Below are 23755 nucleotides of genomic sequence, written 5' to 3' on the forward strand. Positions count from 1 at the left end.
GGTGAGTGGTACCATGTCCATGCCCAGGATGCGAACCGGCAAAACCCCGGGCCGTCAAAGCGGAGTGCACGAACTCAACCACTCGGCCATGCCACAGGGCCAGCCCCCTACAGTTCCTAGTTTTATTTTCTCATCTTTTCTGTGGCTCTTGCCTGACTTTGGCCTTCAGGGTATTTGGTTCAGGTCTCCAGATCACCTCTGGGATGGTCTTAGGACTCCTAGAATGAAAGTTTGGCTTGGACATTAAGGCAACTATAGATAAGACATGATAACTGAATGCAATGCATGATCCTTGACTGAGTCTGCACCGGTAAAAAGTGCCTAAAAAGTCATTATTGGGACAATTAGCACAATTGGAATATGGACTGTAGATTAGATAATAGCATTGTATCAGTGTTATATTTCCTGAATTTGATAACTGTACTGTGGCTAAGAGAATGATCTCATTCTCGGGAAATGCACACGGAAGTACTTATGGGTAAAGGGCATGATTTCTGCAACTTACTTTCTGATGATTAAGAAAAAAAACCATACATAAAAAGAGAATGATAAAATAAATGAGACCAAGTGTCAACACTGGCTGACTCTGAGTAAAGGGTATATGGGAGTTCCTTGCACTATTCTTTGCAACATTTCTGTTAAGTTTAAAATCATTTCTAAATAAAAATTCACATAAAAAGGTTGCCTTGGGTATCCAAGCCTACATCCCAATCAAAGCTTGTATCTCCCTATTCACCCACCTAAATGTCTCTCCTTCCATCGCAGCTGTCAGCCAAGCATTACCTAGATGGCACTTCAAGGCACTCATGGATTCTGGCTTGTGGAGTCAGCTCATAACCCCCAAAGCCCTCTCAGGCACTCATGGCCATACTGGAGAGAGAGGGGCAGGGGCACATTCCTGAGGGAAGAAGTTGCCACTGCTCTGTTCCCTTCCCCGATGATCCATCCACTCGGCTCCCAGGACAAGCCCTCTCTTGAGAAGAATCTCGTGAGGGCCTCTGCTAGTAGGCTTGGTGGGGACCTCAGGCTGCAGGTGCCCTCTGCCTGCATCAAGGGATAGAGTGGCATGAGTATGAGAAGCAGCTCACTCTGTCTGACAACCTACAGAGGATGTTCATGAACTAACCAACCACCTGAGCTTGGACCGGAATCCTCACCTCTCCAGGCCCAGCTCTCCCAGCTGTAAAATCATTACCTCCGACTGGATGATCCCCAGTCCCTTGCAGCTCAGCCTGACCCGGTAGCTGCACAAGCAGAACCAGACAAGTACCATCCCTGAGAGATTCGATTCCACCCAATGGTTTGGGGCTTTATCACGGAACTGTTTCTTCCTCCTCAGGATCCCGGGCATTATCAAAGCGTGACCAGGGCATGTCCTTTCCTGGTCCCATCAATCTTTTATCTTTGAAGAAAAAATTTTAAATCCCCCTTACCTCTGAGCAGTAATGATGAAGCTAAGAATGTCTTCTTCCCCAGACAGGTGGCTTGTATCAAAGATCACGCTGAATTCATACTAGGGAAATAGAAAGTGACATATAGCATCAGCAGTCATTCCAAAAAAACTGTGTTTGCTACAATCTTCTGCAATGTATGACCTCTGGAAGCTCATTTGCATGACAAGCTTTATTTTTCATGAATATCTTTCTGATTATCAGGCCAGAGACACAGTTTTAACAATAAAACCCAGCTGGACTAGACTCTGGCGAGAGGCACGCTATCCTTTTCAGCAACTGACATTCTCTTTAGGAAGAGATACATTTGTCTCTTAAACCGGGACTTTCTAAATTTCACTCACACACCATCTTCCCAATTTTTGGCACATCTGCATATCATATCATCTGTGATATTTACTTTGCATTTTTATTGCCTCACTCTCTTGTTTAAAAGGAAAATTTATATTACTATCACAGATGGGAATCCAGGATCACTTGCCATAAAGAGACAGTCATCATAAAAATAATGCAATGAAAAGAAAACAATGTTGAATTCTGTTGTCTGTTGAAAGCTCTGAGCCTCAGGTCTACTCTCTTTTGGTGAAAGGGAGATTAACAAGTGATAGGGAGGTGTTAAAGATAAGCTAGCACTATCATCGGAGACTTTGTCCTGCATGTGATTAGAAAGAGTGTTGAAAAGGCAATAACTTTCTCACTGTTAGAGTCAGTGTTGCTTAGTGCTGTGTCCATGAATCACCTAAAATAATCTCATGAGCCCCCTAAAATCATCTCAAGTACTTCCAGTGGTGAGCATCCTGTGATCTGGGAAACACTGCCCTAAGCAAATGGTTTTCACCATATTCATATCAGGTATGTGTGGGAATGTGGGAGGAACCCTTGGGTACGAGTTACAGAACCAGACTCTACCACAAACTATGTGATTTAATCTCTTTGCATTTCAATAAAAAGAAAAAGGCGGACAAAATGGTTCTTAAATTCCGTCAAGCTCTGAGAGTCTATGACTTACTTAATAACTAAATATCTGGGTTCCTTTATGACTAATTCTAGGCCATCATCCAACTTCGCAACACTGGATGCTCCTGAACTGAATGCTACCTGAAGGTAATGAACACTGGACCATTACACTGGACCACCACATTGGACCATCATCTAGAGTGGACATTGGACATCTCTTTCTACAGAGAAATTTCTGTTGCAGTGGGACTTGTCAGCTTACAGTGAAGGTGCAGCATGGAGATAGAACAGGAAGCAGAGTGGAGGACACAGAGGAAGGGAAAGTCAAGGGTCTTGTCCCAGCAATAAGTCAGAACTTGCAGGAGATCTGAATTAAACACACTAAAGATCAAGGCCAGGTGAGAAGCAAAGGATTTGGGTGAGAAGCCAAAATCAGAGATGGAGGCCTGGGAGAACAGAAGGTCAGAAACTGGGCAGGCTGGTCATGAGAGACGGAAACATACAGCCAACCAAAGTGTGAGCCTCAGCAGGTGGTCTGGAGCCTGATGACACACAGGTCTCAGGGATGAGGGAAGGCAAGTGGGGCTGTGGCTGGAGGGAACCCGGTCCCTGCTGGGTCCCTTCTTGGGCTTTCTTCAGGGAATCACCCCCACCCTGTGCGCCCTCCCTCCCCCCTTTCAGATTTAGTCTTGTTACAGGTCTTAACATCTGTATGTGAAAGAAAGTAGTGGCATCACCAGGCTGAAAAAAAACCCCAACAATCCAACATTCATACTTCCGTTAGCTCTATGACTATTTTGAGAGTTAGTAAATTTTGACAAAATTTAATGCCTAGAATTCAACATTGCTTTGTTTTCATTGTATTCATTTTTATGACGACTTTCTCTTTATGGCAACTGATCCTGGATCTATGTGTGGTACTGATATAAGTTTTCTTTTTAAAATAATCTTCGGGGCCTGCCCCATGGCCCAGTGGTTAAGTTCATGTGCTCCACTTCAGTGGCCCAGAGTTTCGCCGGTGAGGATCCTGGGTGCAGACATGGCACTGCTCATTGGGTCATGTTGAGGCGGCGTCCCATATAGCACAACCAGAGGCACTCACAACTAGAATCTACAACTATGTACTGGGGGGCTTTGGGGAGAAGAAGAAGAAAAAAAGACTGGCAACAGATGTTAGTGCAGGTAGCAATCTTTAAAAAAAAAATCTTTAGACTAAAACTAGCAAGACACACCTTAGGCTTGATTTGGGATGTAGGCTGCATTTTACAATGAAATGGCAACTGTTAAAATTTTTTAGTCAGCCTATTTTCTGTTAGTGAGTAGATTTCCATTAAGTTTGTGCATGGAGGTGCCATGGATATTACCACAGGCAATGATGTCCAAGGTCCAGGGTCTTCCTCCTTTACCCTCACCCTATCTGGGGTCTAATGCAACTTGGTCTGTATTCTGCCAGCTATTTGTAATCCCTCTTCTAAGGGCAGCCACCTCTTAAAGCTTCCCTTCTTCTGGGATGAATGTGGACAAATGAGGAATAGAGGGAGAAAAAGGCTGAGGAATCATGGATATAAGAGCCACCATAGTTTGGAGTAGTCTGATGGGTTCAAGCAATTTGCCAAGAAATGAACAAACCTTCTTTCTCACCAGAACATTCTCACAATTGGTTTACAAAACAGCTAGTATGTATTGGTACCAAATAGTCTTAGAGATTAAAACAATCTGATGCTATGACATAGGCAGGAGAGAAGGACTAAACTTTCATTTTTTTTTAGGAATATGAAATTTCCTTCAAACCACAGCAGAAAAAATAGCTTCCATTTCAAAAGGCAGACCTCGTCTTTTAGTTCCAGTTCTGCCTCCAAAAATCTCATCTTCTACATATCATTGCATCTCCTTATAATAATGGCACATATTAGAAGTGCTCCATGAACGTCTGAACATGCTGTACCATATTATTGTTTGAGATTAGAAAATTTGGCTCCTTAGAAATACCAAAGTGACTATAATTTCTTCTTCTTCTTTTATTTATTTACTTATTTTGAGGAAGATCAGCCCTGAGCTAACATCCGCTGCCAATCCTCTTTTTGCTGAGGCAGACTGGCCCTAAGCTAACATCCGTGCCCATCTTCCTCTACTTTATATGTGGGACGCCTGCCACAGCATGGCTTGACAAGTGTTGCCATGTCCGTACCTGGGATCTGAACCAGCGAACCCTGGGCCGCCAAAGAGGAATGTGCAAACTTAACCACTACGACACTGGGCCGGCCCCTCTTTTTTTTTAAAAAAAGAAAGAAGTGTAACACAATTATTTATGTTTTGAGAATTTTAAGAGGTCTCTTGAGAAAACTGTGAGTGTCCAGGTGAGTAACAGAATCAGGACTGCGGGTCACTAGCCCAGACCACATCTTCTCCTATGTTGTCCTGGGGACTCAAAGTAACATGGAATGTCCCAGAAAAAAACATTTTATGAAGGCCAACCAGATGCTGCTTCCCAAAGTGCTAAGGCTATGGTGTGTCTCTCACATTTGGGGTACATGACGTGGATCAAGGAGAAGACCGTGTGACCACAGCCCCTTTGGAGTACAGTTGGAGGAGACTGCCATGGACAGGAGCATGGCCATGCCCAGGCAGGGTTTCGCTGGCCACCCCAGCTGCTGTGGGAGGCAGGGGTGTGAGAGGAAGCTTCTGGGGAGGAAGATGGAAGAGTCAGAGGCTGGTGGGAAGGGCTGCTAAGGAAGTGCCCTGTCTTTGCCCCTTACCTTCGACTTCGACCTCATGAAAGGAAATCCCACGCTGCATTTGAGGAAGTCCGATTCCAGCAGTTCACAGGAAATGCCCATTTCCTCCTGAAAGAGAAAAAGTACCAACAGATGGGCTGGCTGCACAAAGACAGATGTGTGGAAGTGGCCTCAGGGGGCACATTGAGACTTCAGCAGATACGGTCCTTCTTTAAGGCAATTCTCAGACAATAGCCACTGCTGGCTGTGGTGGGATGAAGAGCCTGAGACCAGGACAAGTGCTAGTCCTCCTCTGGCTGTTCACCCTTCCCATGGGTTCTCTGGAAAGACAGGTGCAGAGGACAAAACCACTCTTCTTTCTTAACTAACACTTCGGCTCTGAACCCCGGTGCTCTCCTGGTGAAAGGGGCCAGCCAACATGTGAGCTGGACGCCTCCTAAGGTTTGGATTAAAATGCAACCAAGTCATCTTTCTGGCCCCTTTCTCCAGAGCCCACAACCTAATCCTGTCTTTCAAGATCTTGCTAGTTTAGGAAAGACAAACTCTTAGAAAATCACACCAATGAAACTACCGGGATTTTCTGCAGCTGGAAGCAGTAAGGGCTGAACTGCTTTCCTGCTAGCCTCCCAGGGTGAGAGGTGGGTGCGAGGGCGGGAGAGGGTTCCCAGTGCAGCGGGTCTGGGATGGACTCCACATTCAGCCACACAAGAGAACCAAGAGAGGGGCTGCAGGAAGCTGCTGTCTTCCCACCCAGACAGGTGGTTTATAGCCAAGGTCAAAGGAAAGTCAGGAAGCTCTTCCTAACCCGCACAGCCCCTCCGAGTCACTGAAGCTAAATCAAGACTTCCAAGGGGAGACAGTGTGTGTGTGCAGATTTTAGAAAAGGAGAAGGTACAGGACAGAACTAGCACCTGCTCGGTGTCTAGAAGACAGGACACTGAAGTTCAGTGAGGTCATGTGACTTCCCCAAGGTCATTCTTGGCTGAATCTAAAACCTATCTGCCTTCTCCTTCCACGGCTCTGAATTTCTAGAGGGAATGAGCACAGCCAACAACACAATTGCAGCCAGAAGGAACCAATTCATGTGGATTCCAGCTCTGAAACGCCACTCAGGCTCCTGCCTCCAATTTTCAAGACTCACAGCTCAGCTCAGGCCAACAGGTCCAGTCCTTTAGACAGGTGAAAGGAATTTTTTTTTATTGTATGTCCAATCAGCAAAAAAAAAAAGTAAGCACTTACTGCAATATACCTAGTTACAAATTTTGTACATATACTGATATATTATGAACATTATTGAACACACGAAAACCAGAAATGACAAAAGATAACAAATCCATGGGGTTAGAAGTCAAGGAGGTAGTAAGTGGAGGAGGTGTCCTCAGGTGCTGGGATTGTGCCCAGGTGTGATCATTGTGAAAATTAGTGAGCTGAGCAATTAATGATTTGATTGCTTTTGTCCGTTTGTTAAATGTCATTAAAACTTTACTTAGGAAATAGCAACAAAACAAAAATCCCCCCAAAATACAAATAAAACAAAAGATACAAGATAGATAAACATAAAAGGAAAGTCTAGTTTATTTTTTCAGCATCTGATCTCAGAGATGACTGATCTCAGTGATTGCAAATTTTCTAGTGCTCTTTGCCACCTTAGCCAGTGTTCCTCACACGGACTCGGGACCACCTGCATTAGAATCAGTTTGGGAGCATCTTTAAAAATACAGATTCCTGGACAACTGGAGTGTCTCTGAGTAGACAAGTGAGTAGTCTCTGAGTAGACTTAGAGATTGTGGGGCCTGGGATGAGCATTTTCAATAAACCTAAGTGACAAAGTGAGTGATTCTGCTGTGCAATGATGTTTGGGAGCTACTGCTATGAGCTTTCCTTCCTTCAGTGCATTCTACAGGCTGCTTGGGGAACCTTCTTCAAACATGCCTCTCTCCAATGCAAACAGGATAAAGCGCAAAATCCTTATGCTTGCATCTATTTTGGCCCATCCTTTTCTGTTATTGTCCCCCTGCCCTACTGAACACATACATTAGTATTCTACAAACACCCTCTGCCTGGTACCGTTTCCACGCCTCTGTTTAAATTGTTCCCACTGCCAGGAACACCTCTCCTCAGTTCTCCCTGCAAGGTGTTCTTCGTTCTACTTGCCCCCAAACACTCATGGGTGGGAAGTTCACATACACAATAAGGAAATGGTGCAGGATTCGGAATGGACTCAAGCATCCACTGGGTAGCTGGGTCATCCTACCACAATCAGCACTGAGGGCACAGGTCTGAAAGACATTAGTCCCTGTCCTTGAACAGCTCATAGCTTAGAAGGTGGAGATATCCCAGCAGAGAAATAAACATTTACATGGCAGTGTGAGGGACTGCTCTTAGATCCTAGAAGACACGCATTGGCAATTTCTATATGGAAAACCAGAGAATAACTTCTCAAATGCTGTCAAGACTTGCATGTCCCAAAGATTGGTCCTAATGACTCAGTGTGGGTGGCCTCTCGTCACCATTCTCTTCTTCATATTCCTCCCCCCAGAAGCAATGTCCACAACTGGCCCAAGTGGAAGCTACTCTAAATCCTAGTTAGTCGGCCTGTGGGCATGAGAGGCAGTGAGCCCAAGCCTAGGGTGACAATGCTTCTCGGTTTCCCCGGTGTAATTACTCTCAAGAGAGTCCCAGCATACACATAAATTACATGGTTACTCAACCCAGTTCTGAACTCCTTTTGTAAAGGTCAGTACCTCACCGGAAATCCCTTTCAAACAAGGAGAGAGGTTTTCAATTTAAGTCAAAGGCCTACCTGTTCTTGAAGTAAAGATTTATTGCCCTAAAGACTTCAGATTTTGCAAGTGCGTGACTTCAGAAATTTACTCTGGGACTTGATGGGACCTCAGTTTACTTAGTTTTGGCCTAAGACTGCTTTCGATTATTCAAGAGCTGCTGAATTCTCTTATTTTTGTTAACTCCAAATTGCTAAAAAATAACATTTAAACCAGCATTCATTGCATTATTCCAAGTGTTTCTTCCACCCTACTCAGTCTGATAGAAATTACAAAATTCTGGTTAGATCTTGGGGATAAGCAAAAAGAGTGAAAACCAAAGACATCTCTGGGAATGAAAGCTCAGCATCTACTTCCTGACTCAGGGGCTCCTGGATGCTGCTATAGGAAGGGATGTCATCACCGTTCTGCCTCTTGTCAGCACCAATACAGCCTTCCCATGGCTATTTAAGCCCCCTTGACAAAAAGGCTTTAATTCTATACCCCACTCTCCTACTGTAGCTGTGAGGTAAAGAGGCCTCTTAGAGCACGGACTTTGGCAAACACTGAGACTCCCTGTGTGGACGGTGTAGGCGCTCCACCCAGAACCCCTGTACTAGATGGGATCACAGCCCCCAGCCAAATGGGAGCAGCTTTGTCTAGAGATTACTACACCCTGCCTCACAAGCATTCTGCAGCCTATGATTGACATGGATGCAAAAGGCCACCCCCTTTGTCTCAAGGTGAGACCAGCTCTGTTGGACAACTCATGTTCCACAGCCCTTACGGGATTAGGCCAAAGCAGACTCCAGCTGAGAACGCAGCCCTGTTTGGCTCCTTCTTCTGCCCCATTCTGCTCCCTTCACTCCTCTTCTCCCAAGAGCATTTCCCTAATAAATCACTTGCACAGGAATCCCTATCTCAGTTCCGCTTCTGGTGAACCTGACCTCAGACAGTCCTCTACAGATGAGGCTCCTGGCACTGAGAACCACTGGAGAGTACTGGGTATTTGTTCCCAGGTGGGGAGAGGCAATGGAAGAAGAACGAGGGGAACACTCACATGCTAATAAATCCTGTTGAAATCCATACTAACCCAGAGAAAACTTTTCCAAGTGCAGTTTATAAAATCTGCATAGCTCCCCATCGGAGGGACACTTTAACCTCAAAGTCGTGTCACCACCTCTTTGTCTGGTTTCAGATCATGCCCAGGGCACAACCTGAAGAAACAGAGTCATTATGGAGCCATGTATCCCCTCGGTAGGCAGGTAGGCACAGAAAGATCCAGGGAAGCTTTAAAAAATGAATTCTGGGGAGATGTGGCTAAACTCGGCTGCCCCCTGGCTTTAGGCAACTCCTGGTCGGGAGTGCTTATTACCACTGCCAGGCACTTGGTACCCACCAGGATTATACAGCAGAGATTCCAGGGACCAGGTTTCTCCTGGGCTCTGGTTCCTTCCATGTCCCAATCACTGCTTACACTGACTTTACCTTGGAGACTAACCCTGGCATTGTTGCAAGACCTATGATCATCAGCTCTCAGCTGACTAGGAACGCAGATTGGGGAACAAACTGTCTATCCTCTGTCCCTGATTGCCACACAGCGCAGGCATCTGATTACCCATTCAAATACAGTGCAAATCCACTACAGAGTGAAACTAAAATCTTGCTGCAAAAGACGCAGGCTTTCATGAAATCAATGAAAGTGATGTTGGAAAACCACCACTGATCAGCTTGGATCTGGCAGCATTAGATCAGTTAACTGTTGAAGAAGTCAAAATTAGCCCTGGATGATAGCACTTCGAGCTGCTTCAGAAGATAAAGGTTTAAGTAAAAAAGCTCAAGAAAATATGCCATCATAAAAAACGACCCCTTTGTGATTGTGCTTAAAAAAGAAGAGGAAAAATATGAAGCAAAGAATGTTACCTTAGGATATAGTAGGGAAATTCACATTGAAAAGCTGTCCATCCAACACTGGATTCCTTCTTTTGTTTCAGAAATTAACGTACTGTTATTTTAAAACACTAATAAAGCAAATAAGCTTTTGCTTTGGGTCTAAGATATCCTTGACAATTACAATGTTACAAGAGCTGTTCAATGTGGGATAACATACACTTATTTTCATAATTTTTAGTTTCATTTTTCAAGTCCCAATCAGAACTTTAAAAATATTTTTACTATGCAATTTTGAACCCTGTTTTAAGAAGATTCACATAACTGGCTTTTTTCCCAGTCCCACTTTTTCTTGGCCAGCAAGGGCAGCCAATACCATAAAATACTATCAGGGTTTCTCCCTGGAGATTATGAGGGATTCAATTAAAATTTTCTCCATTTTTTACCGACACACATTACTTTTAGGATCAGGAAAACATCAATTAACATTTTTTAGAACAGAATGATGAAAAGCATGCTTGGTCTGTGCACATTCACCTGTGCATTCTCAGGGCCTGGCACTGAGCCTGGCTCTTAGTAGCTCCTGAATTTGCACTATTACATGAACGGGCCTTGGCTCATTGGGGATTCAGATGAAGGGACTGCAAGCAGCAGCTCATTTGCCGGGTCTGCCTGGAATGAGAACTGCTTGCCTTGGCAAAATCCCTCTCTTTTCCAGACATACCTCGGCTGTCCCAGCCCCCGGAGCTCGGCCAGTGGAGCCAACTGCCAGCCCTGTTTGTAATGGCAGTGGTTGGCAGGAAGACTCAGATAATGAAGTTAGCGAGGCTCCTTGGCCTTCAGGCTCCTTCCTTCCTTGCAATCACACCAGCATCTGACTTCATTCTGGAGTGGTGCTTTATCTGGCCACCCACGCAGTGCTCTCTGAGAGCAGCAAATCTGTAAAGTCCGGTAATGGGCTTATGCTCAGTGCCAGGGCAAGTTTGAAATTTGACTTCCCATTTTCCGGCTTCCACATGTTTGTCAAACTGAAGATGACCCTCATGTCTCCATGTCTGGCTGCCAGTCTGGAGTTCATCTAAGATCCCCTTCCTTCTTCTAGGCACACAAGGTGTGACCCCTGTAAACTGGTAAGAAAGGCCTCTGTGTTAACTCAGTTAATATAGAATTCAGGTAAACTTTGGAAGCATTTTATCCTAAATTCCCTAATCAACTGAAGAATCAGAGTGAGCAGAGGTTCCCAATAACCTGGCCCAATGAGTTAACAGAAAAACAGTTGATTCCTAGTAAATTCTTTATCGGCCCCACTGAAGATAAGTCAGCCCGAGCCTAACCAGAAAAAAGTCTTATTCCCAGAGGGGAATCCTTTGGGACAGAGCCTATGAAATTCCTACCCATAAAGAAAAGCACATGAGCTTGCAGCATAGAAAGTACCCAAGCTTTGGCATTAGTGTCCCAACTTTGACTATTGGCTCAGATATACAATAGCTATGTGTCATAAGGCAAATTAACTATCCTTTCTACAAGCCTCCATTTTTCTCATCTGTAAAATGAAGTCATAACACCTGCTGTATAGGACTGTTGCCAGCCTGCTAGTGCTGATGGTTGTAAAGATGGAATACACAGATGGCCTCTACTCGTATTGGCTTATTGCGCACCAGGCAGCTCCTCTGGTGCAGGCAGAGGGACCTCCTCAGGCAGGTCCCTTTTAGGACCATTTACAACAAGGAAACTGGAATACAGAGAAGTTACATCCCTTTCCAGGGTTTCCTAGCTGGCAATATAAGAATGGATCAGAGGGGGATCAGGGTGGGAAACACTAAACAAGGAACAGGCAAGGTTCTCTCTCTTCCCCCTCCCCACCCCGCTGACCCCAAAGAACCCATGGAAACTTAGACTGAACAGGTGGGGATCAAAGACCCAATGAACCAAAAGTAGCCTTTAGGGAACCTGGAGCAGACAGTGACTCCAGTACCGATGCCAAGCATGGCTGATGCCCCTGCGAGGCTAAGGCAGTGATTCCGGACCTTTTCCAGATAGGAGCTGGCAACTGAACAGTCGAAGGAACCAGAGGTGAACACGCACACACGCGAGGGATTTGGAAGAGCAGGGCAAAGACAGCACTACAAAGCAAGTTTCTTTCTTAAATTTTGTCAAAACTCCATTTGGAAACGAAGGCCTAGACTATTCTGTGATTGTTCTTTCCAAGCTTGAAAAAAGTGAGGCAAGCAGGAGTTATGGTTAGAACAAATGTTCAAGACAGATGAACCACGTAACTGTTAAAGCAAAATTCCCCTCCGAAGCAAGTATTAGAATTTGGAGGGTGCACTTTCAACAACCCCACACCAATCCTAGGCCGTCAGAGATCAGCTGTCCCATGAGGAGCGATTTTCTGATCAAAGTGGGGACACGGCAGTCTCCTCCCAAACAGGCCTCTGGGTGCTCAGAAGGAAAGTGCTTCTACTCATTTAAAATGAGTAAAAATAAAATGAACTTTGAAAACCACATGAATTAGACATGGCTTGAGTAAGCTGTCTCCTTCTTGTAACACGTCCCTCCTTGGTGTGTGACATCAACCCTGTTTAGAGCTAATCTTGACATTTTCCCAAAGTTAAAACAAAAACACTCTCCGAAATGCTGGTGACTTTGGGACCACAGTAATATGAACTTGAGAATCGAAACAAACAAAAATAACTCAACCAGCCCTAACTGAAAAGCCCACAGCGAAAAGACCAGCAAGCCACGCCTTCTAAGCCTTCTAAATTTCTTCCAAAAAAGAAATTAAAGTATTTGATTTTCATCCAGGAAGTTTCTCTTGCTTTTAAATACAGTAGTCCCCCCTTATCTGTGGGGGATACGTTCCAAGACCCCAGTGGAGGCCTGAAACCGTGGATAGTACTGAACCCTACATATACAATGTTTTTCCTATACATATATATTTGAGTTGTGACAGCAAAGCTAGCATGGATTTCATTTTTCTTTCTCACAATTTCATGGATAGAAGATTCATTTTTACCATAGATCTTAGCACCCTCAGCATAGGATTTTTTTCTTTCCTTCTTAAGCTGAGAACTTTCACCTTTTCACTTAAAGGAAGCACTTTACGGCTTTTCTTTAGCATACCCGAATTGCCAGCATCACTGCTCTTATGCTTTGGGGCTATTACTAAGTAAAATAAGGATTACTTGAACACAAGCACTGTGATATCATGACAATAGATCTGATAATACAGACAGCCACTAAGTGACTAACAGGCAGGTAGTGGAGACAGCATGGATACGCTGGACAAAGGGATCATTCACATCCTGGGCAGGATGGCGCGAGAATTCATCATGCTACTCAGAATGGCGTGCAATTTAAAACTTATAAATTGTTTACTTCTGGAATTTTCCACTTAATATTTTCAAACAGGAGTTGACCACGGGTAACTAAAACCACAGGAAGCAAAACTGAAGATAAGGGGGGACTACTGTAGAGGCAAACGACTTATTCTTAGATTTCTAAAAAATGGTTTCTATTCTTAGATTAAAACAAATATTTCCCAGAGCTTGCAAATTCTTGATCAACAAACTAAGAATTCAAAGTCGAATTCCATCTCATGAATCAAATTATTTTCTTTTTCTATCACTCTTTTCCTTTGCCCTACAGGCTGACTGAAAAAACAAGGTGGGGACCTCTCCCAAAACGATAGGAAAGAATTTAACATTGTGGCACAAAAACAATTTAGGAGTGGTGTTTAGATGAAAAGGTTTTGTAGGAGTCAAGTATTTGAGGGGTACTTATTAAAATCCTGGCCAGGAATCTTGATATTAGAAATGTACTTACAGAGAAGAGTTCCATCCCACCTACAAACCCACTTATACTCCTGCCCACACAAAACTCAGCTGAAAGTGTGGTCCTTGGGCCAGCAGCATCGGCATCACGTGAGTGTTTCTTAGAAATGCAGATTCTCAGGTTCCACCCCCAGAACTGCTGAATTAGAATCTGTATTTTTAACAAGATCTCCAGGTAACCTCTGTGCACCTGACCATTTGAGAAGTACTGCTCTATGTTACTGAGCCCACCTGCTCAGGAAACATGACGTCAACCCATGGAGACCGCCTTCCTCATGCTCTCTGCCCTCCAGAAAAATATGTAAACTGCTGATGCTACTTGAGGGCTATTGTCTGTGTGAGGACACACTTTTCTAGAGCTGGAGACTCACCGACTCACATGCCCCTTATCTGTGTTCCCCCCAAAGCAGACTCCAGGACAAGGATTAGGGGGAAAGTAGTTTGTTTGGGAGGTGACCTTGGGGTGCTCTGTGAGTGGGCAATTGTGCCACCAATAGGAGAGAAGACTGGAGCATCTAACCTTAAACACCCACTTCTCCTTTTGAGAGTTGTTCCAGGGACACTGACTATCCTGTGCTTCCAGCCTCCTCAGTGCTTGAGTGCAGCACACTCTGTAGCCAAGAAAGCCCCCAGGCAGAGAGACACAGGCAGGCCTCAGCTTGCAGAGGAACTGTCACATGTGGTCTCCAGGGTGGTGGAGGGAAAATGAGAGGGTATCAACAGTCTCTCTCCCCATCCTCTCTCCTCTCCACAGGCAATTGCGGTGTCAAAGCTGTGGACTGAGAACAGAGGCCAGAGGCAGCTAGTGATGAACTTCCCTTGGCCACAGATGAAGAGATGGGCCTGAGAGAGGACCTGTCCCCTGTCCAGCACCCCTGGAGCACGTCTCCACTGAGCATGCTATGGGCTCATGGAGCTCCATTTCAGGGGGCAGGTGCTTACTAATGTCTTCCCTCTGGTTGGTACACCTACTTTGCTACTTTTGGACACATCTTGGGATTCTCCTTAAAGAACTAGAGTTCTCTTTCAGGATGATCCCTCCCTCCCTCCTCTTTCCTTGCTGCCACAACAGATCGGCTCCAATCTCCTCCCACCTAGAATAGAGCAAAACAGCCTCTTGGTGGACGCTTTGCTCTCAGTTGTCCCCTAGTCTGTTCTACAAGCTGCTCCTGGTGAATCTTAACACACTACTTTGTTCATTTTTGCTCAAAAGCTTTCAAAGGTTATTAACAACCAACACCCTTCACTGATTCCTAACTGGGGTATGTACTGGAACCACCTGGGAGCCAGAGATACTATACACAGCTGTGTAGGCTGTTGACTGCACAAGAGATCTGGCTGAGGGGAAAGGGGCTGAAATCCAGCCCATGCTGCTCACCACACCCTGCACCCTGGGCAAGAGGCTGCACACCACCAGGGGGGCACTTCTCTCCAATTTGTATAACTATGCTAGGAAGACTATGACGACTATGTAGAAAGCTTTGTGAAAAAGACCCAGATGGAAGCCCCACTGTGGACCCACTGAATCAAAGCACACAGCACAGGCAAGCAAGCATTTGCTGAAAGCTCCCTGGGTGGTTCCAAAGTGCACTCAAGTTAGGAACCCTCAAAAGTTAGGTTACATTAAAATCCTTGTGAAAGATGCAGATTGCAGGCCCCACCCTCCAGAGTGGGACTCTTTAGAGCAAGAGGAGAGTCAAGAAATCTGGATTTTGAATCATCTGAGGCAAACGTTCTCTACCAGCCTTTGGAACACTGCCCCCAAGGGCTAGGATAGTCACTGCAATTTTGGAGGTTAAGAGATTGAGACCCAGACTGGAAAAAAACAGTGCTTTCCCTGGGGTTCTAACTCTGGTGAGGACATAACACCCGTGATTGTAGCTCTCTGCCTATGAGTCTACTGGAGCCTCGCAGACCTGTGCCTTGCTCACCATGCCCCCAGGGCAGTGATTCAGGGAGATGAATGCAGAGACCAAGGACAGCTCCAAGATGGGTGCCCACCTCCTGCAGCCCTGAGGAAGCCCATCCATTCATTCAACAAGTGTTTCTTATTTTGCCTCAAATGGGAAATAGCTTCTATAGCATAATTCTTACGTAGGAGACACATATGTTTTCTGTTACGTCTTACATTCCTTTGCCCCCCCTTTAATAATTATTTATTGAGCGGCCTTGATGTCCTGCATTCAGTCACATGCCTTTATAATACTGTCCCTGCTGTCTCCAGGGGTGTCTTCCCAGGCCTGGAGGAAGGAGAGGGACCAAGCTGTTTGAGGAAAGATTCCCCTGTACTCCTGTGTGATGACTGCTTGGGCGAGGTGCACGCAAAGGGCTGAAATCCATCTCCCTTTACAAGAGAAGCTTACCTCTCCCTAAACCTCACCCCCACGAGTCCTATTTCACAACTCATTATTATTACTATTGCTTTACCTTTCCTCTCAATTAACTGAAAAATCCACAAGTTCTTTAAATTATGGAATCCAAGACTGGACAGAGTGATCTACCAGACAGTCATATCAGGGCTGACGACAGTGAGAAAATTCAGTTCATTATTTGAACACATAGGTCAAAAGCTATTACAAATGACAATAACAAAAAAATAGCATTCATAAAATGGCAAGATCTAGCTGAGGATCCTCTTATTCAGAACTGTATTTAGCAGATGAACAGGCTGAGAACAGGTCTCTGTAGCGAGCGGAGGACTTGTGCTGTTACTAATCTGGTCAACAGATTCGACTAACCTCACGTGGCAGGCAGGGAAGCACGCCAGTATACCCCCATCCTAAGCATGCTTTTCTGTTAGATACCAGACACAGAGGAAGCGCCTTGGCAGCTGATCTAACAGAGAAACATATACCAGCTGAGGGCTCAAGCTTCAGGAAACGCCCACGAGGAGGACAGAGAAGGGAGCACAGGCTGATTCTTAGGATGTTCAGATTGTGCACAAGGAAAAGCCTGATGCCAAGAACTTTGAGGACCAACACACAATTAGAACAACTGCAAGCCAATTTTACGAAGGACCCACTAACATAACTAAATGCTAAAGTTAAGTGTTCTTTTTGTATTTTCAAGAACAATAGAGGGAGATGGGCTTTGTTTTCTAGGATTATACTTGGTTTTCTCTATATTTGGTTTCAACACATTCAGTCAATTGGCCTGTTCTTTAAAATGCCTTACAAAAAGAGAAAGGGTTGTTGTTAGTTGTTTTATTGGCTAGGTTTTAAATTCAACCTTGCTCGAGTTGTTTATGGAAAGTTTATGATTTTTCCTCATTCTTTAAAAAAGGGATGAGCTGCAGGTTCATGAGATTGCCTGAGTCCCAGTATATTTGAATATACTAAATATACTAAACTTAAGGTTGTGTCAGAAGCTGGATTGGTTGTAGGGGAAGGTGAATGGACTGGCTTATTTGTGATTTCCCGTGTCCTGACCCTGCAGAAGTAATTGATCGATCAGCATTTTCTGCATCTCCATCTGTCATTTTCTAGATGTCCGTCCCCCACAAGACAGTATTGCTCATTCTTTATTCTCCCTCTGAAAATGCTTTCACTTGTCTTGCTGTCCACATTGGTTTTTAGTTCTGCTTTGGTTGGCTAGACTGACCACACACCATCTCGCTCACCGCAGGGCGTGGGAAAGATGAGCACACAACGCTGCTGGCGCTCCATCCATATTCCCATGGGCCTCTTCACCATGCACCGCCACGCGCACGGACTTCCCAGCCACTAGCACCTGGGTGGCTTTTGTTGGAGGAGGGCCCTCAGCTGCTGGAACCCTGTTTGGCTGTGAGTAAGGAGAGATGGGCGGGTTTGGGCATTCACATCCCCTTGGGGGAAGCCTTAACCAGGCTCCCTGATCGGGACACTCTGGATCGTACCCAAGTTACCTACCTTCTTTCTCCTCCCTGAGGACTTTGATATCATACATTTGCTTGGCCTCCTTCCCCATTCCCCTAGTGGTTTCTCCTGGAAACATTTCCTAATAAATTATTTTTACATGATGTCTCAGCTCAGGATTTCATTCTAGGGAGCTCAGACTGAGAGAGTGAGAAAGAGACATCCTAGAAACATCTGGCTTCCCTCCTCTCTCTGTGCCTCAGGTAGGGGGATGCCAACCTGGCCTCAGCGAGAGCATTTCAGGCTCTGAGCAAACCGCCTCCCAGGTCTGGGAAACCTCTCACCCTCTCTATTGCACGATGCAGGGCAGAGCGGTTTCCCTGGGACTGCCAGCTCCAGGCAAACCACGATCTTTTAAAACAAAGAATTCCACCTGCCAAACATGATGGATGCCCGCTAAAATGGCTGTGCAGACCTACATGATCCACATATTGATTTTAATCCACTTAAGTGCCTCTTAAATATGGACTCATTTAATTATCCTTCCTGAGCGTTTTCTGTGTCCACTGTGGGAAGGACACCTCCTGCACTGTCCACATCAGGCTCCAGGCAGGGGCCCTGAACAGCAGGTTGGAACCACTCTCATCTTTACAGAACTTCCCAGGAGAAGGGACTGGGACCCTGGAAACGTCTGGACTTGTGATTGCATGATTTCTTTCAAACTGACTTGGGTTCAAATCTTAGTTCTACCACTTACCAAGTGGCACCTTAAGTACCTCCCTCTAAAAATACAGGCAGTAATTCCTACCCCAAAGGTTTGCTGTAAGGACTTAATGAGTTACTATGGTGGCTGCTGCCATGGTGGTGGTTGTCACTATTAGGCTCTATACAGGGACTTCTCAAGTGTTTTTTTTGCTCTGCCACCTACAGTTGCTGGCAAATCCTTAACCTGTTCAAAGCCACCCCCAGAATAAGACTCTCAACCTGGCTGGGCTGCCTGAAAACTAAGACAACAGAGCTAAAGGGTATTGAACTTTGAGCACGTGGCAGACACTCCTCTAAGCACTTTGTTAGGATGAACCCATTTAGGTTTCTCAACAACCCCACAGCGTAAGTATTAGATCATCCACTTTGCAGATGAGGATACAAAGGCCCAGGGAGAGGAAGGAACTTGTCCAAGGTCACACAGCAGCTACATGGTGGAGCTAGAACTCCAGTCTGGCAGTCTAACCACAGAGCCCACACTGCCTCACAGATGCCAGTCTGCAAAGGGGGTCTTTGGGGTACATGGGGCAAAGCAGGCTTTCCTTCCTTTGCTCTGCAATAACCAGCCTAGAGCACAGCGGTTCTCAAACTCGGCTGTGCGTCACAGCTGCCTGGAGGTATGTTAAAACCCACATTGCTGGGACTCACCCCCTGAGTGTCTGATTCAGCAGGTCTGGGGAGGGGCCCAGGAATGCGGACACTGGTGTCAGGAGACCACACGTGGAGTGGCACTGATCTAGATTCTTAGAAACACTGGTCTCAGACAGGATCCACAACGGAGGACAGTCTCACGAGAGAGTAGGACTTGGTCTGCTGAGCCAGTGGACATCTGAGTGGCCCCTTCTGGGGATGCTGGGAAGTCTGGGGGCCCCCTGCTGCTGATGTATGGGAACCCTTCACAGGCCACCCACTGTCACTGTGACACCCAGATGTCACCTTTCTCCAGGTTGCCTCTGACTCCCCCTCTAAAAAATAGAGCTAGCAAATTAACTTTATAGGAGCCGGCCCGGTGGTGCAGTGGTTAGGTTCGCACATTCCCCTTCGGTGGCCTGGGGTTCCCTGGTTCGGATCCCAGGCGTGGACATGGCACCGCTTGCCACGCCCTGCTGTGGTAGGCGTCCCACATATAAAGCAGAGGAAGATGAGCATGGATGTTAGCTCAGGGCCAGGCTTCCTCAGCAAAAGAGGAGGGTTGGCAGTAGTCAGCTCAGGGCTAATCTTCCTCAAAAAAAAAAAAACCTTATAATAGTGCTGAGGTAAGGAAATGCTGAAGAGGAACCGAAGGAGGAAGAGGGAATGGACAAACATTTACAGAGTGCCTTCTCGTGTCTGGCCCTTGAAGCACTATCTTACTTAATCCTGACACTGTAACATAGGTCTCATAATCCCCACTTTACAGATAAGGAAAAAGAGGCTCTGAGAGGTTGAGCAACTTGCCCAAATGTGGGTCGCTATTAAGTGGCTGAAGTGAGATTCAAACGCAGGTCAGTTTGGCCCCACAGCCCCTGCACTTTCTCTACCCCAGGCTGCGTCCCTGTGGGCATCTGGATGGCGGACATCCTGCCTCAGACATAACTGGCACTGAGAAGGCTGCATGGAGAGGCCAAAGTGGCGTTTCTGCCAGGGAAGGAAACATTTTACATGCAACATTTTAAGCCACAAAACAGACTCTGGTCTGTGTGGGGTTTCCCAACCAAAAATGAAAAGGTCGGATGGTGTCTCCTCTGCCTGGAGGCTCCACAGCTCGTCCGTAGCCCAGATAGACACAGCACTGTGACCGCAAAGGGAGTGGCCCCAGGCCTTTGGAAATGGCCAGGAAACCCCTCGCTGGCAGCCAATGTGCCCATCCGTGAGTCCCAACCAGCAGCTCCCCCGTGAAGAAAGCTCAATAGGCTTTTTATAAAGAGCAAAGAGAGTTTTCTTTGGCATGAGGTTCAGATTTCCTGCCCTGTTCCAATGACCTCACGAGGGAGTGTGGAAGCACCCCCCATACCCCTTCCCAGTGCAAACAATCTTGGTTTCACAGCTCAGGCTTTCTGCTTATTTGAGGAGAGCGCTTGTTTCTTGTCTTCTTAATTTGAGGCCCTCCTCCCTCCTCCATCTGTGACTCAATCCACTGCCTTCCTCTGTATTTGGAGATGAAAGGCAATCCCTTCAGCTGGAACCTTCTAGATGAGGAGGCCCCTCTGCTGTGAGCGCCAACTCTGCATCTCCTCAGCAGATGAATTCTTAACTGCTGAAAAATGCCATGTGGGAAAAGAATTCTGTGTTTAAATCTTACAACTAGGCAGTGCTAAAAGGTGAAAGGAAAAGTCATATGAACTTTGAGACAACCAAAGTGCCCACTTGTGTTATCCAGGGCTGAGTTCTTTCATGGGTTTCTGAGAAGGGGTTTTCCTAACAAGAAATTCCGTCTACTCCCGCCCGCGAGTCATCATCCCATGCCACTCTCTCCAGCCAACGGCGTTTTAACCCAGTCACTTCTAGAGCCACTGGTCATGTCCTAGAGTTTTAAGTGGATCCTTAAGATGGCCACAGAGCACTTAGGAGTCAGGGCTCAGCTGGGGAGAACTTTCTTCCTTCATCCACATGAGCAGGGCAGGGGGAGTAGGATCCCTCAACTACTGTTAGCTGTGAGACTTTGGCCAAGTTACTTGCCTACTCTGAGGCCAATTTCTGCCCTGGTAAATGGGGACAACGAGGCTATAGCAGACATTTTTTTCTCGCCACCCACATCCACCTGGCTTTCTGATGATCCACCACAAATTCCCTCTGGGGAACATCTACCCCCCACTCTCAGCCCATGAGTTTTGGGTGGCATTCCACCTCATGCGCATTCTCCTAAGAGGTGGGGCATGTGCCCCAGGCTGAAGCCAATTAGACCAATGAGACTCAATGAAACTTTTGCTAGGACTTTTGTGAAATGAGATTACTCATTCACTGTGGCTTGGCAGCCATTTTTGCCTCCCCGAGGGGACAGCCTGTCTGAGAATGGAGCCAAAACAAGAAAGAGAAGCTGACAGATGGAGAAAGAGACACCATGACAACTTTCTGAGGCCCAACAAGCTGTGGCCGAAGCCAACCCTAGGTTTTTTCAGTTTGCAAAATAATAAATTCTCTTTTCATCCAAGCCAATTTGGGTTGAATTTTCTATTGCTTGCCATAAAAAGCATTAAAACAGGTACAAGTCCCTATCTCACAGTGTTCTGAGAAGCAAAGTAAATAAAAGCCCTTGAAAGGGGCTAGCAGAGGGGAGGTCAGAGAACAGCCCACAGAGTAGGCCCCTGGGCTACAGTTCTGGGGCCCAGTCCATGAAGGAGACTCAGTCATGATGGCTCCAAGCACCAAAGGGGGATTGGGAGTGCTCATCAGAGGGTTTCAGGAGGACATTCATGAAAGTCCAAACTGAGGTGGAATCCTCTGACCACCTGGACCCCACAGGGGAGTGACCTACATCTGAAGAAGCCACAGAGCTTACCTAACTTCCTCAGGCCCTCAACTGTAAAGGTGACTCAGGTTCATACACCTCTGGCAGGGGTGCTCAGGCTCACTGACATCAAACCCTGTCCTTGTCCATGGGCATTTGGGAATGCTCTTGCTAGACCTTCAAAGGCCAAGAGATTCTGTTTTTAATGAGTGCCAAGTACTGTTGCAGACATTTTACATCAGTACCTAACTTATAAGTCTGTAACATTCATCCTGAATAGGTACAGTGGTTTTCAAATATGTCCACAAAGTATTTGACACCCCTCCATTCAAAAAGTGGAGCCTAATTCTACTCCCCTTAAATGTGGGCCAGATTTAGTGACTTACTTCTAAAGATGAGAATGTGGCAGAAGTGATGACGTGTGACCTCTGAGATAAGATCACAAACAGATGAGCTTCTGCCTAGCTCTCACTCTTGGCTGGGTCTGTTCACTCTGGAGAAAGTCAGCCTCCATGTTGTGAGGACACTCCAGCAATCCATTGGAGGGGCCCACGTAGAGAAGATCTGAGGCCTTCTGCCAATCACCAGCAACTTGGGGCCATGTGAGAAGCCACCTTGGAAGCCGACCCTCCAGCCCCAGTCAAGCCTTCAGACAAGCGCGGCCCTAGCCAACATCCTGACTGCAATCTCATGAGAGATCCCAAGCTAGAACCATCCCCAAATTTCTGACCCACTGTGAGGGATAATAAATGCTTGTTTTTGTTTTAAGCTACCCGGTTTTGAGGTAATTTGTTACACAACAATCTTTAGCTAATACAGTAGGCATCCGTAGTGCTATTATGCAGATGAAGAAGCAGAGACCTAGAGTCAGACAGTGGGGAGAGGAGGGTAGAAAAGGGCCCACTCCTCCTGGCTCCAAGGCCAGAGTCTTGCCCCTTGTGCCCACTTCAGGGAGCCTGCAGAGTCACCAAGCCTTCCTTGTACTTTGACCATAAGTAAGGTGACGGTGCAGCCCATTCTCCTGGGACAGTCCAAATTTATGCCTGTTTTTCTGGGGCTAATTATTAATAATGCTCCCTTTAAGTTCCTAAAGTGTCCCAGTTTGATAGATTATATGGTCACTCCTGAACTAAGGAATATCTCTCTAATGTTCAGGCCTCAGGGTCCCTCTTGGAGGACACCCTGAAGCCAGAATGATCCTGTTCAGTGTTCAGGCGAGAATCCTACTCGCCCAGGATCCAGATGCCCTCCCACATGAACCGCACTCGTGAGTGAGCACATCCTACAACATCATCTTTTACTGTTTTTTTAATCTATTTTGGGAGAGAGGACAATATTTATTTCTTGACAGGATTGTCAGTTCCAGACCCTGTCCTTAATTGCGAGGCAGGATAGCAAAAGGGGAAGTTTTGTCATCAGATGGGGGTTCCAATCCCAGCAGGGACAATTACTAGCTTTGTGACTTGGAGGAAATCACAATATTCCTAAGTTTTCACCTCTGTAAAACGGAGACCATCATTCTAACTCCTCAGGGTTAACATGAGTGTTCCCTGACGTGACGCATGTGACTGTGCCTAACACAGTTCCTGTCACAAGGGGGTATGTTTCTCCTCTCCCGAGCACAGGTCTGTGCTGAATATTTGTGAAAATTGATCCAGAACAGTAAGTACAACCCTGTACTCGGTTTTCTCTATCACGAGAAAAAGTCAGACGGAATCCTTAGAATGGAAGTTTCATCCAGAGAGTTTTCTTTAGAAACACTGGATTCTCGCTCTCTACCTGAGACTTGCCAAAAACGTCACACAGGTGTGCTCCACTTCCTCCCCATAGGCTTCTCAAATTAAGGACAAAGAGTGAACCAAATGCAGAAGTGATGCTGTGCCTGTTCCAACCCTCACCTCCAGAGGCCTGAACTTCTACTCACTCTCTTGGAACCCTGCCAAAGCCATGAGAACCTGGGCTAGCTGGCTGGAGGATGACAGCCACTGCACTCTGTCACTCCCACTGCCCTAGACAACAGGCTCCAGCTGACCTGCCAGCTAACCACAGAAGCCTGGGCGACATCAGCCAAGGGCAGCTGAGTCGGGCCTAGAGCTGAAAAA

General features: G+C 46.1%; 1 protein-coding gene across 2 annotated transcripts in view; it reads right to left on the bottom strand.

Moving 5' to 3' along the window:
• ITGA9 (integrin subunit alpha 9) overlaps window positions 1-23755 on the bottom strand; it is a 332491-nt gene that overhangs the window by 73265 nt on the left and 235471 nt on the right. For both annotated transcript variants that reach the window (XM_044754042.2, XM_070493860.1), the window contains exons 19-20: window positions 5165-5251; window positions 1434-1513 (exon numbers count right to left, since the gene is read on the bottom strand). In XM_044754042.2, the coding sequence (XP_044609977.1) occupies window positions 1434-1513; window positions 5165-5251 (167 nt within the window). The remainder of the gene's footprint in view (window positions 1-1433; window positions 1514-5164; window positions 5252-23755) is intronic.

This window comes from Equus asinus, chromosome 21 (genome assembly GCF_041296235.1).
Source record: "Equus asinus isolate D_3611 breed Donkey chromosome 21, EquAss-T2T_v2, whole genome shotgun sequence".
Taxonomy (NCBI): Eukaryota; Metazoa; Chordata; class Mammalia; order Perissodactyla; family Equidae; genus Equus; species Equus asinus.